Source organism: Capsaspora owczarzaki (genome assembly GCF_000151315.2).
Source record: "Capsaspora owczarzaki ATCC 30864 unplaced genomic scaffold supercont2.17, whole genome shotgun sequence".
Taxonomy (NCBI): Eukaryota; class Filasterea; order Ministeriida; family Capsasporidae; genus Capsaspora; species Capsaspora owczarzaki.
Window position 1 is genome coordinate 12,958 of NW_011887308.1, and position 14,671 is coordinate 27,628.

The 14,671-nt window shown below is 55.9% G+C and overlaps 2 protein-coding genes across 3 annotated transcripts; one reads left to right on the top strand and one right to left on the bottom strand.

The window, feature by feature from the left end:
* Window positions 1–16: 16 nt before the first annotated feature.
* On the bottom strand, window positions 17–8,221 carry CAOG_07978 (hypothetical protein; the record flags this gene model as incomplete). The annotated part of the gene is made up of 4 exons (XM_004342530.1): window positions 17–5,901; window positions 6,029–6,102; window positions 6,180–6,297; window positions 7,972–8,221. Coding segments are annotated over 4 exons (6,327 nt in total), but the record flags the coding sequence as incomplete, so codon positions are not given.
* Window positions 8,222–9,805: 1,584 nt separating this feature from the next.
* On the top strand, window positions 9,806–14,633 carry CAOG_07979 (the record flags this gene model as incomplete). Of its 2 annotated transcripts, none has more annotated exons than XM_004342531.2 (3): window positions 9,806–10,697; window positions 10,803–14,121; window positions 14,255–14,633. In XM_004342531.2, 3 exons carry the CDS (start codon window positions 9,806–9,808, stop codon window positions 14,529–14,531), a joined length of 4,488 nt encoding a protein of 1,495 aa, XP_004342580.1. The 2 variants fall into 2 exon arrangements, with proteins under 2 accessions (XP_004342580.1, XP_011270853.1); XM_011272551.1 differs by having other exon boundaries at window positions 10,806–14,121; window positions 14,255–14,531.
* Between the last annotated feature and the right edge of the window lie 38 nt (window positions 14,634–14,671).

Here is a 14,671-nt window from a genome sequence, read left to right on the forward strand (position 1 = left end):
GCTCTGACTGAGACTTTGAATCAGCAGAAGAAGCCGCGGGCGCGTTCATTGGAGGAAGCGGCGGTTTGGCGGGAGCAGAGCCAACTGCAGGCGGAGGGGGCTTGGGAGGAGCCGAGCCCAGCGGTCGTGGTGGGGAGGTGGCGGTGATCTCGGACATGTTGGCGTAGGGAGAGTTGTTAGGAGCATCGACACGAAGGTCGTCGTAGGTCGAGCCGTCTCCGAGATTATCATACACGCCAGTCGACGCGTTCGCGGATCGGACATTGTCATACACACCAGTCGAATTGTTGCTTGCCTTGAGCTGCTCGTACACACCCTCGTCATTCTGGGCACCGCTTGTACCCAAATTGGCGTACATGCCAACATTTTGGTATGTGCCGTCACTCGCGGGTTGCAGGTTGTCATACACACCATCGCCAGCCGCGGCCAACGGGTTGGCAAAGAACCCGTCATTCCCATCCACATTCACCTTGAGGGATTCGTAGAGATCGTCCGAATCCGCATCCTGGGGCGAGTAAGTGGGCAGGTCGCCACCACCGCGCGCCTCTTGGGCTTTGCTGGAATACTGGCCTGCGGACGATCCGAGGGTGCCTGGTCGATCGGTGCTGAGGGCAGAGTTGGAAGAATGCCGTGTCGCACGGGGGCCGTCAACAATCGGATTTTCAATCATGCCTGTAGCGCCACCAATCAGCTGCATGTCATAAGACAGAGTCGACGCTGTTTTGCCCAAGCCTTGACGCTGCCGGCGGCGGCGACGCACAAGAACAACCAGCAGGATCAGAACGAGGAGCACTGCGACAATCACGCCGATAATGATGGGCATCGAAGAGGAGCTGCCACTCGATGCAATAGCATTGAGACAAGTGCCTGTGGCGGGGTCGCCATAGGTTCCACGCGGACAAGTGCTCACACAAAGGTTGGTGCTGTTGGACTTGAACTGGCCAGGATTGCAGACGGTTGAGCACGTGTTATTGGGCTGCACACCATAAGTGCCGTTCGGGCATGTCGCAACACAAGCACGAACCGTCGGAGACAAATCGGCGTACCAGTCGGTAAGACACCCAGTCTCGCAGAAGGTGGTGTTTGATCCGACAAGGGGCTCAGGGCACAGGGCCTTGCACGTCATGTCGTCACGGTCGCCGTAGGTCGGGTACGAGCACAATGCTTCGCATTCACGTCTCGCCACGTTGGAATACAGTTCACTGGGGCAGGAAGATGCGCACGCACCAGTGTTGGGGTTGCCAAAGTATGGCGAAGGGCACACATTGTAACATGTCTTTTCAGACTCCATGCGCCAGGGTGCCACGCAAGACGTCTCGCAATTCAGGGTTGTCTGATCTGCATACAATCCGCCAGTGCATGCGCTAACACACGTGCCAGTGGCGGAATTGCGGTACTGAACTCCAGAGCACACAGTCACGCAAGCTTGGGTCAACGAATCCAAAAAGACGCCATCGCTCTGGGTCGGACAAGTCGCAACGCACAGGCTCTTTGCATCGTAGCGTTTGAGTGATCCGGAGCAGGCGCCGCCGCAAAGAGTCGTCAAAGGGTCACCGAGCAGAGGCGCCGGACAGCGGGCGACACAGAGACCCGAGCCTGTGGTGATATCACCGTAGACACCGGCGGGACACCTGAGGCCGCATGTTCGCGACACTGAGTCCGCATAATAGTTCGAAGGGCAAACAGTGACGCAAGTCCATGTGGTGTTGTCGGCCAGGCGGCCAGCAGGACAAACTCCAACACACACGTGGTTGAGGCTGTTGGCAAATGAACCAGCAGAGCACGTTGCGCTGCACATGTGGGTCGTGGCATCGGCATACTCGCCAGGCGATGTGTCGCAATTAGGCTGGCACAACCCGGTCGAGGCCACGCCAAACAAGCCGGAAGAGCAAGTCGCGGTACAGGTACGCGTGTTGCTGTCCGCGTACACGCCTCCGGGGCAGGTGGCGGTGCACGTACGTGACGCGGTATCTGCAAACGTGTTGGGAGGGCACTGAGAAGCAGCGGCAACGCACAGCTTGGAAACAGAGTTTGCAAAAGTGCCAGCAGGACACTGCGAGACGCAACGACGCGAGTCCTGGTCGCCAACCAGTGGAAGGGTGCAGCTCGACTCGCACGACCACGTGGAGTTCGTCGCAAAGGTGCCTGCTGTGCACAGAGAAGTGCACAACCTGGTTGCGCTGTCGGCCCACACATTATAGCCCGCACACGACGTTGCGCAAGTTCGCTTGGCCGCGACCAGCCCAAACTTGCCAGACGAGCAGAAAGTGACACACTGGCCATTCTCTGCGTAAAAGTTCGGTGGGGGGCAGTCATCCAAGCACATCCAAGTCGCATTGTGCGCAACACGGCCGTTGGAGCATGATGACGCACACAGATGCAACGAGGGATCGCCCCACGAGAAGGGCGGGCAGCCGGTTTCGCACGTGCCTCCGGCTGTGGCCGGGGTAGCAGATTGCACACCATAGGTCGAAGCTGAGCAAACGGACGAGCAGAGCCGAGTCAGTGAATCAGCAAACGTGCCTGGTGGGCAAGTTCGTACGCAGCTCGCAGTCGTCGAGCTGCCAAAGTATCCATTCGGACACTGCGCCACACAAGAAGCAGTCGACGAGTCGGCAAACCAGCCCTCATAAAAGCATCCAGAAGCGCACAGCTTTGTGTGCGTGTCTGCAAAGGAGCCGTCGGGGCAGTTTGACACACAGCGGTTTGTCGAATTGTCTGCAAAGCGGACGCCAGTGCACACGGACTCGCAGCGGCTGGTGGATTGGTCGGCAAATGTGAAAGTCGGGCAGCTCGTCGAGCACACAAAGGAGGGAGTCGAAAAGTAGCCATTCGAGCAGAGCGAGACGCATCGGAGCAAAGTGGGATCGGCCGACAAGCCACCAGTGCAGGAGGCCAAGCAAATGGCAGAATTGTCGTCAGCATAGCTATTCGAGGGGCAGGTGAGAACGCACGTCCTGGTATCGTTACGACCGTAAAACCCGTTCGAGCACCGAGTTGCGCAGAGCGACGTGTCCGAATCCGCATACACGCCGCTGGGGCAGCTTGAAACGCAGCGGTTGGTGGCAGAGTTGCCGTACAAGCCAGCTGAGGCGCAAGAAGTTGCGCAAGACCAGGTACTGTTGAGAGCAAACCGCGGCGATTGGCAGGTGGTACCGCACAGCTGGGTTGCTGGGTCGCCCCAGGTGTTTGGGCTGCACATCGACACGCAGGCGCCCACTGCAGAGTCACCATAATATCCACTCGAGCAGGTTGTCGTACAGGTGCGGGTCGGAGGGTCGGTAAAGGTGCCCGGGCACGTTGCTCCGCATGTGTGCGACACCGAGTCTCCCCAAGTTGGAGAGGGGCACTGCGTCACGCAACGCTTGGTCGAGATGTCTGCATATCCAGTGGGGCAAACAGCAACACAGCTCGACGCGGAGGAACTGTAGAACGGAAGTCCAGGGTCCTCACAGTTGGCAATGCACCGACCGCTGGCAGTGTCCGCATTGTAAGGAGCCGGGCAGGAAACGACACATCGTGAAGTTGTCGAGTCAGCCAGCAAGGGCGCGGGGCAGTCGGCGACACACACGCGCGTCGCGTCCGAGGCATACCCACTGTCGCAGACACTGACACACGAATATGTCGTGTTGGAGCCGTAGAGTGGAGGACTGGACGGGCAAGTCACAACGCAGATACCGGTGGAGGAATCGGCATAACGACCGCCAGAGCACGAGCTGCTGCAAACACGAAGCAAAGCGTCCTGGTAGGTACCGGAGGGGCATTTCGAAACGCAAATGTTGCTGCTCGAGTCCGCGTAAGAATTGGCAGGACAGCTGCTGACGCAGACACGAGTCGAGTTGAGGCCAAAGGTTGTGGTAGGGCACGTTGAAACACACAGACTCGTGTCGTTGCGACCGTATGTCGGTGCCGGGCAAGTCACCACACAGCGTTTGCTCGAGTCCGCGCCGTACAATCCGTTCGAGCATGTCGGCACACAGGTCCACGTCGAGTTTTGAGCATAACCGCTTGCGCAAGACGTGACACAAAAGCCCGATTGTCCCCAGGAGGCTGCTGGACAAGTGGTGACGCAAAGGCCGCTGGCCGGACTGCCAAAGGTACCGTTCGAGCACGACGGACCGCAAACGCGAGGGTTGACAAGAGGGTCACCATACGAGCCGGAGGGACAGCCGGCGACACAAGTGTTGGTGGTCGCATCACCATAGTTGGGCGACGAACACGTGGTGGTGCATTGCTTGGTCGAAGAATCGGCGAAAAAGCCAGTCGCACAGGTAGCGACGCAAGTAAAAGTGGTCGTCTCACCGAACTGGTTGCTCGAGCACTGAGACGAACACAAGTGGGACAACGAATCGGCAAAGGTGATACTGGGTGTGGTGGGGCAGTTTTGCACGCACAACTTGTTGGCCGAGTTGCCAAAGTACGTCGATGGGCAGGTGGCCACGCACGTCTTGGTGGTGGGGTCACCAAAAGCACTGCTCGAGCAAGTGGCGACACAGACTTTGGTCGGCAAGTAGCCAAACTGCGCACCCGTGCAGGTCGCCTCGCAATTACCAGTGCTGCTGTCAGCAAACGACCCATCGGGACAGGTGCTGACGCACTGGCGCGAGCTGACAACGCCGAACGTGCCACCCGGGCACGAGGCGACACACGCTCGCGAACCAGTCGTCAAACCGAAAGTGGGGGAAGGGCAGGTGGCAACGCAGATGCCAAATCCAGAGCTGGAGTCGCCAAAGGTTGCCGGTGAGCTAGAACAGGTCGACACGCATCTGCGAGACTGGTTTGGATCGCCGTAAGTGACGCTGGGGGACGCCGGGCAGTTGGCAGTGCAAAGCGAGGATGTCGCGTCACCCCAGTTGGGTGCAGCACAACTGGCCACGCAAGTCCTGCTCGGGCTTGCTTGGCCAAAAGTGGCCGCGGGGCACGTCGTCACGCAGGTTGTTCCCGAAAGGAACCTGGTTGACGAACAGGACGTGCAGCCTGCAGAATTACACGTCGCACAGGTTGGGTCGCAACCAACCGTAAAGCTAGCAGTCGCTTGCTCGCTCGTCAGGCCTGCTCCGTTTACCGCGCGGACAGAAAAGGTATACGTCGTGCCGTACGTCAGACCAGAGTAAGTGGTAGAGCTCCCGCTGCAGGTGAAAAAGCTGGCCTCAAGCGGAGCAAGCTGACATTGGTAACCAAACACGGTCGATTGTCCATCGGTGGAGCCAGAGAACTGGAAGGCAGCTGTTGTCACGGTGATGGTTCCGGCTGGACTGCTGGTAATGGTGGGCTTGCTAGGCGGAGTAATGTCGACGCAGGTAGCAAACAAGAAGGATATGTCGGTGGCGCAATAGTTAGAGTTAGAGTAACTATCGCACGCCTCCCTTGAAGCGGAAGTGGTGCCGAAGGAAGCAACAAAGTTGTTTGTGACAGCACAGGAGGGTAATGCGCCGCCATTGGAGTAAGTGCCTGTTTGTTGCGAGGAATAGCCAAAAACGATGGCCGTTTGAGCTGGACATGTCACGGTACCCCCGTTGTACAATGTCGAGACGGGTAATGGTGTATCCGCAGAATCAAGCGAGATGCTTGCAGCTGGCAGGCAAATGAGGTAGATGAACGCGTACTGGCGGGCGCCATTGCCAGTGCAATATGAGGAATACGCAAAGCAGTCTGTAACCGAGCAAGAGCTGCCTCCAATGGTACACATTTTGCTTCTGGGTGCAATGCAGGTTTGCGACGAAGAGACGCCATCCGAGAAGAACAACGAAAAGCCGTAGGCAACCTTGGTCGAGCCGGGACACGTTGCTGTGACAGTAGCGACGTATGGATCACCTGCAGCAGAGACTTGGCCTGTGTCGAGACCGTCAGGGACGCTGCTCTTGCAAACAATAACTACAAACTGACGGGGCGCCGTAATGCCTGACGAGCATGGACCCATTGAGCAGCCAGCTTGACCAGCTGTTGCGGCAATGCAATTGAGATGCGATTCGTTCAATGAGTCAACAAGCCGAAAAATGGCACCACAAGTATTGCAAGTGTTGCTTACTTGGACAAATCGCGTTGTTGTTCGTCGTGAAACACGATGGAAGAGGACGATCAGCGGCAAAATTACGCGACCACCTGTTGCAAAGCAAAATTTTCTAGTGAGCAAAGTCCGTCTCGCTCACGGGCATCGCATCCAAAAATGCTCTTCCTACATGTAACGGAATCCCCACGCGACAATTTTGCCCTCGGGGCAGGTCGCGCTTCCTCCTGCTCCGCTGGTGGCTTTGGCATACACAATCTCAGCGTTCGATGAAGGCATCCAGTACGCGCCTGATGATGCAGAATTGTCCAGAACATGACCCATTGGTTCAATCGTTCAGTTAGTATTGATTCATTGTTGGTGTGCATATTTTCCGCTTTGGCCGGATGGAGGAAAGCGGGGGGGGGGGAAAAGGCTGAAACGACAGAAACCAAACCGCCTTTTTTGTTGTTGTTGTTGTTGTTGTTGTTGTTGTTGTTGTTGTTGTTGTTGTTGTTGTTGTTGATGATGTTGTGCTTGTCCGATCAATCGCCGCTTCCTTCTTTGCTTTTCGCCATTGGATTGGAACTGCACTCAATCCCTGAGCGCAATGGACCCAAGCAACTCCCCGTGTCACATTCCCATCCAACCGTGATCACCAATAATTGCTTTCTTGGGTGTGGGGGGATTTTTTTTTTTTTTTTTTTTTTTTGCTCTTCTGTCGCTGTCTCATTGTTTCAAATCTGCGATCGCTCTGCTTCGCCCGCCTTGCGTGCATGCCATCATCGAGGGCTCAGAAGCAAGTTGCAAGAGAACGAGGACCCATGCGGCTGAATGGTGTGGACTGAGTCAACGGTCGCGACTCTTCCGTTGAATGGACGATGGACGAATTCGTGATGATGAGGGGGCAACAAAAAAAAAACCAAAAAAAAAAAACAACCCCCGATTATTGGTATTGGACGCGGTCGAGCGTGCAATCAAGACGACAGTAGTGATGACAATGATGCGTTGAAGTGGAGTGGCTCAGAATGTGGCTGTGAGGTGGTGGGATAATTGTGTTTGGTGGTTGTCGTTTGTTGTTGTTATTCTTATTGTTGTTTGTTTTTTTTTTTTTTTGTTTTTTTGTTTTTTTGTTTTTTTGCGGAAATTCGCTATGGTGCGTCATTGTGCCAATCAACGCATTCCCCCACACCGCAAGCGTGTCATGCATCTCATTCCAAGCTCGTTCCGCTTAGTCTGTTTGTTTGTTTGTTTGCTTGACGGCGAACGACGAGCGAGTCGAACTCTAACAGTCATCGTTGCGAGATCTGAAATTGGCTTTTTTTTTTTTTTTTTTTTTTTTTGGTGAGCTAATTAGCTCCATTTTCGCCTTTTTCCATTTTTGCAGAGCCGCTTGCTGCAAAGTCGCGACCTCAGGCACCTCAGGCGTGTGTCCGCCAACCACATGCAACGACTCTCACAGCCTCAGTCGTCGAGATCAACGCGCGTGTCTCAACCCAGCCCGCCACACTCAAAACAGCCACAAATCAGGATTGCAAATCATCAAAAAAAAAACAAAAAAAAAAACGTGAAGCTGTAATTTTCGCTTGTTCCCTTTTTTTTTTTTTTTTTTTTTTTTTTTGGTTATTCTTGGCGCGTCATCCACCCGAACAAATGCATCGGCCTCCCTCCCACGCCATCCTGGGGCAGCCCAAGCGCAGCGATCGAAACGAAACCCCAAAAAGTGGCCGCGTCGCAAGTCCCATCCAAAACGACACTGGAAACCAGCAGGGAAAAAAAGCAACAAAACAAAAACCAAATCACCGAATCGCCGCCGAAAAACAAAAAAAAAAAAAAAAAAAAAAAAAAGTCCTGTTAAATGACTCGGTGGCTTTGACTCGGTGGCTTGGGTTGGGTTTCGCACCCGCCCGACCGCTTTGCCGCTCCAATTCAACGGCTGATAGCATGTGAGAGAGGGTGAAATGTGAGGCGCAGGGTTGGGGTACCTCGGTAAGCAGCGTCGGCGGGGCTGGCGGCGAGCGTAGCAACAAGGACGAGCACCGCAAAGCTCAAGAAGGCAAGCCGATTGCCGCGGCCGTTGCAGATGCGACGACCGGCGTTTGGTGGTAACGCGTGACCGCCAATCTCGTCGGCGCCGCTATTACCACCGCCACAACTACCCCGATCACCAATCGTGGTGGCTGCGATGGCACCGGCACAACCGAGCCGGCGTTGCGGATCTCGTCGCAGGAGCATCGGGAATGAAAGGATCGAAGGAAAAGGATCAAAGAGCAAGGAAAGAAAAGAAAAAAGAAAGAAAGAATGACAAAAAGATGAAGAGTGATGCAGAAACAAAATACAAAATACAAAATGCAAGCAAAAATGAATGCAAAAGCAGACCTCGAAATTGGCTGAAATCGGTCGGTCGTCGGGCGCTGTTCGGGTTTGGCAACAACGATCGAACGGATGAAGCGCAGCTCAGTGGCAATGGGTCAGTCACCAGCTGCAAGCAAGCGTGGAAGCACAGGGATGAGCAAAGGCAGAGACCGAGGAAAACGCGGAAGCCACCTCCCACCTCCGTTCGTTCCGGCAATTTAGCCGGCCGCGACACAAACACCCGACGAGCGTTGCAATACTGCATGAACGCCGTCCAGAGAGGGCTGTGAGCATGTGAATGTATCACAGCCCCTCTCGTGTCCAGATTTCCTTCAATTGGACCGCATCACAGTCTGTTATGGATTGATGTGTATCTGTATTTGGAGTGTGTTCACTCGTCGCTTTGTATAAGTGAAGTCTCTTGTTTCCCTATCATCACTCTCATCATCAACCCATTACTCGTATCTTCGTGGAAGGATCTCTGATCACAACACAGTCCTGCAACGGTCGCTCGGGTCGAGCCCTTCTCCTGATGGATTGATGGATTGTTGTTGGGAAATGTTCCGACTCACTCTTTCGATCAACGAAAACCACCGCCACGTGCAGTACATATCATGGGATCGCAGCAAATGCTTTTCAGCGCTCATATGCTCACATTCTCAGGTACGGATGGACCAGCGCGGCGGTCGCTATATGCGCCGCCGCAAATTTGGCAGATGTTTGGAACGGTTGGGGACATTTACTCCAACTGCAAGTCGGCGTTTCGGTCAAGTGGAGCAGATTCGGTTTTTTTTTATCAAATCATGATGATCAAGCGGCACTGGGCGCGGGGAGGATGGAGTGGGGACGGGAGTTGGAAACCGCTCAAACTGCAGATCAGAAACCGCAAAATGACCGCTGGGAACTGTAGAAACCCATGACATCATGAACAGCACGCAAAAGGCCGCAGGTGCGCCTAAGATTCATGCAATGGTTTGGCGCACCTCTTCCAGGAAAGTGCGCAAAGTCGCTGCGGGATGGCGATCGCTGAGTGGCGCTGGATTGAGCGTTGCATGGGTTTTTGAATGGTGAGTTGGATTCGATCTGTTGCGACAATACAGCCGCGCAAACATGAGCGGTGTGTCCTGATCTAGCAAAATCTGAGAGTGAGCTGACGACCCAGCTCGGATCTGCTCGATGCTGGTCGACCCGCTTCTGTTTGCCATCATCGACCCCGGAAGATGGCAAAAAAAAAAATCAAACAAACCTTGAATCATCGCCACTCATAACCTACAGATGGATCTGAGATTGCGGAACAATCATCGATGGCAGTCTCCATCCAAACCAGCTTCAAGCACAGTCTAACATTTACAAGCGACATCGCTCTCCATTGATTTTTTTTCTGTTGTTTTTTTTTTTGGCGGGAAACTTGCATTTGCTGCTTTTTCTAACATCTTCCCCTCCTCTGTTGGTCTCGCCAAGCGCATGAGTCTCGCAGACCCGCTGCCGGTCATGGAGACGCCCCTGGTGCGAGGATTGCGGGATGCGGCGGAGAGCGACAGCGCTGGGCCGCAGGACCCTCCGCGGCGCGACGCGATGATGCTTTCAAGCCCTGCGAACGAGTCTGGCGCGTCCTCTGCTGTTGTGCAACACCCGAACCCTGCCGTGTGCCCCATGTCTGGCGATTCGATTGGCATCTTTGCCGAGCGTGCGCCGACGGAGGGCACTGGCCCAAGCATCGCTGCTGCTGCTGCTGCTGCTGCTGCTGCTGCTACTGCGATGGAAGAAGCTGCGAATCGAAATTTGGCGCCAACTCTTGAATCCGCGTTTGTGTTCGCCCAGTCCACCAAGAAAGAGGAGGACGAAGAGAACTTGAATCAAGACGTGCCGACTTCTCCAGCAAGACCCATACTTCAGGATGCATCAGCCGATTCCAGCGTGGATTCGCCCCGGCGTTCGTCGCGACGCGCTTCAGAGGCTGCATTGCGCGGATTGCTCGCACGACCAGCGACGACAACGGCAGCCCAGCCTGCGGCCAAACCAGCCGCTCGCCCCGTGTCGGACAAGGTCAAAAAGTCGCAAGCATCGCCTGCTTCTACAGGTCGCCCTCGTGGTCGGCCCAAGGGATCCCTCAAAAATGGCCAACGCACACTGGCCGCCATGTTCAAGCAGGCGGCTCCAGGCCAAAGCGACGCGGCGGCAGGGCAGAGTGTTTCCGTGAGCGACAGCTCTGCATCTGACGAGGAGGCTCATGTGGTTGCACAAGGGGAAGAACCATCGTCGTCCGAGACCTCGGACAATGCCAGCGACGAGGAAAGCGAGGATAGTGACAAAGAACGCAAAGCACGCACAACGCGCAGCAAGCGCAAAAAGCAAGGTACGTCGATTCATGTCTTATTCGCGGGCACAAGCGAGGTTGTTTTTGAACGTGCAGCTGTCGATGTGAAAAGCAGAGCTCTGATTGTGACTGCTCCGTTTGCAGCAGAACCCATCGATGTCGATGCAATTCCTGCATTCTTCTTGACGCCAGCTCAGAGAAAGGAACGGCAGCGGCGAGAACAGCTCGCGGCCGCAGAGCTCCCGCCACCCCCACCGCCGACCGAGGAAGAAAAGGAGGCTGCCAAGCAAGAGGCCATCCGCCAGTTTCGCGCGTCTCGCCAGGAGGTCTCCGAGTGGGATGCTCGGATGAAGCAAGAGTGGGGTCGGTCGAGCGAGGCCTCGGGTGGCGTAACAGCTGTTCGCTCCATCAACGACGTCTTGAAGAAATTCCAATCGCCAAAACCCAGCAGCATCTCATCCTCCGAGGCCCACCCAGGCCTTGGCCAAGGCACATTCCTTGTTGAGGTTGACGATGCTGCTGCTGCTGCTGCTGCTGCTGATGGTGCCAACGCTGAACCAGCTGCTTCAGAGGTGTCATCGCTGGTCGTGGCACCCGTGAATGAGCGGGATTTGGTCGACGCCCCTTGGCCGGAAATTTCGCATACTCGACAGCTGGTGGTTGAGACTGACGAAGCAACAGAGACCAGCAAGGTCCGAATCTTCCAAGGCCAGACGCGCCCGCTTCCTGTCGCTGACCAGACTGCCGAACTGTTGGCTCCGCTAGCAAGCTGCCTGACTCCGAGCGAAACAAACTCTCCACAACACACCCTTTCGGCAGCCTCCGCGGTCGATTTGTCCGATTCTTCCCAGGCACATCAGCGCGGAGTGTGGCATCGTGGTCGGGTTTCGCGAGATGCCTTCCTGGCCGACGTCTTGCGGCGGCACCCGAGCTTCTCCACCGCCGAATTGGACTGGATTCTCTCCTCGTATGAGCAGCGAGTAGGATCTGAGCATGTCGCGTGGACTGACAAGTACAAACCAGCCTGCTCTGCGCACCTCATCGGAAACCAAGACCCGGCCTCGTTCGTTCGACAGTGGTTGGCCGAATGGAAGGTCTCCCAGCCCTCCTCGGGTACCCCTGCGGCCTTGATGCCACTCCTTACACATCCATTGGGACTGGGTCCAGCTCCCGCATTGGGTCGTTCGGCGTTCCTTGGGAATGCAACTACCAATCAAAGCAGCGACCTGGTATCTGGCTCGGAGGCTGACAGCAACGATGACAATGACGGCGGCGGTGACGACGACGACGACGACGACGACGACGACGACGGCGAGGCCTCAGACGACTCTGATTTCGAGACGCCTCGACGCAAGAGCAGCAGGCGCCGCTCTACCAAGGCGAAGCTGACCGCCCGCTCTGCGGCAAAGCCAGCTGCACCAGCGAGTGCCGACGCTCAGCAAGACATTTGCAACACGCTTGTTATTTCAGGACCGACTGGCACTGGCAAGACCTCGTGTGTGTATGCGTGCGCGCAGGAATTGCACTACAAGATTTTTGAAGTGAACGCTGCGTCGGATGTATCAGGTCGGCAATTGCTTCACATGCTGGGCGAGGCGACCCAATCACACCAAGTGGGGACGTTTATCGCCACCGCCAATGCCAACTCGGCCATCCGAAATGCCTTTTCCACATTGCTGGGGTCTGCTGCTGCTGCCGCCGCCGCCCCTTCGTCACCTGCGCCAGCCACCCCTTCAAGCAGTGTGCAAACTCCTCTTCCATCCAAGGGCAAGTCTATTAGCAGCTTCTTTTCCAAGCCCTCGCCTGGTGCCTCACCTACACCTGCACCCTCTCTCAAGACGACTGGCAAACGCGCCCTTCCAGCGAACCACCAGGAAGACGCTGAAGATGGTGGTGCGACTGGCAAGAAAACTAGCCCCGCAACCAACTCCAAACGCCCTCGTCTGGTCGTTGCGGATGACGAGTGTGCAAACGACGGTGTGACCAGCGGTGAAACTGGCAATGGCGCTGCATTGCTGGTAGATTTGGCAGCTGCCTCGTCCAATTCGACCATGCCTGCAGCGGTGGGCAGTCTGTTGACCCCGTCCGCTTCAACGCTGCTGGCCACATCGTCCTCCTTGTCCTCCTTTGCCTCTTCCAACACAAAGGCCGCTGCCTCTTCTCTGATTCTGCTCGAGGACACTGGCTCGCTGCTGCTTGAGCAGGATCGTGACTTTTGGACGGCTCTTGCTTCGCTGCAGCACTCATCCAAGCGTCCTATCATCATCGTGACCGATCCTGCCCACCACCAGCGTGTCCTAGACCGGTTGTCCGGTGCTTACCTGACAGCGTCCTTCCGCCAGCCCTCCAACGACGAGCTGACGGTGCACCTGAGGCTGATATGCTTTGCAGAAGGGATTTTAACGTCAGATGCAGATATTCGAGCCATTGTCTCGCATTGCAAGATGGACGTGCGTCGCTGTCTCGTCATCCTGCAATTCTGGGCGCGAACCGAGCTTGCGCAGTCGCAGTCCGCGCATGCGCGCATTCTCCCGCTTGCGACCGGCTCTGAATTGACCAACGGGCGCGACATGTTGCTTGCTCGGTTTACGGAGAATGTGCTCGGCCTCGGGTTGCATGTTTCGCCGTACCGCTCCACCCTCGAGTTCCTCTCGACTGGATTGGGTCGAGACTTGAGCCATCCTCGTCTGCTCTCGGCTAAGCGGGACTTTGTGGCAGAATGTGCTTCTCGCTCGCTCGATATTGTGGGCAGAAACGCGCTTGACTTGCTGAGCAGCCGAAATCTCATCAACGTTCGGCTAAGCACCGCGCCGCCGCCCAACATTTCGGCTGCGACAGAGCTTACGTCAACGTCCAGCGGTTTTGAGAGCAAGGCCGCTGTTGGCAGTGATGACAACGATCTGGAAGCACCCTTGCCAACCTCGGCGCCAAGACGACCGCGGCGCATTATTGATGATGATTCCGACGACGAGGAGGTGGATGTCGTTGCACCGATGGAGATTGAGCCCGCTCCTTCACTTGTCGAAGCCGCGGGTTCACAAGCGCTGACGTTGCAACATGCCGCAGCATTGGCTAGTATCGATGTCGTTGCCGACTTGTGGGAGCTTCAATCTTGGCAGGATGCGATGGTGGTGCGCGATGTAGCCGACATGCAAGCACGCTCGACAGACTCGGACGGTCGCTCCGCGCCAAGTGTGGCAGACTGGCTAGACATGCACGCATCCATCTCTGTGCATGGTCTCCATCAGGCCGCCCACAAGGGCGAGCTCGTCCGCAATCAATGCTCGCATCTTCTTCAGCAACAGATGGACACAAGCGAAGGCGTTAGTGAAGGAGTTGGCCCGGACCAGCCACCCTCCGTCTCGTGTCCCAAGACAGACCCATCCAGTCCGTTAACAGACAGTATTCAAGAGCTTACGTGGCCTGACGCGACGGTCGCTGCCATGCGACTTCGTGTGGTTAGGTATGATTGGGGTTTTTGGATGCGTAGTGTTTTGGGTGGGTGGGTTGGTTGGGCTGGTTGGGTCGCTCCGCGCGTAGCTCATTCGTTAACTTTTGACACACCTTTTTTTTTCTTTGCTTGTATTGCGCAACAGTGACTCCAACTACAAGCGAATTACGCCATGCGTCTTCCGGCTGTGCTCGCCAATGTACCACACGCAGCGCCAGGTAGTTTCGACAACACTTATGCCCATGCTGAGGCTCATGTACCAGAACGAGCTCCTTCGCATGGCGAGCAACTCGAAGCGACGCTTCCATAGTTACTTTGCAGCGCTCCCGCTCAAGAAGGAAGACACTGCCCTGTTGCAGCAAACTTTCCTCGAAGCGGAGGATCGGCTCGTCAACACCCCGCTTGCGAGGATATGCATCTAAGACAGTCATTGTCCCAGGGTCTTGGGCGCTCTACGATCTTAGCGGTCTATGAGCTTGTTGGAGCTTTCAACCTGTCGTTAGGAATAAACTTGTTTTGTTGGCGCTCCATGCGTTCGTTCGAGCGTTCAACCTTTGTCATT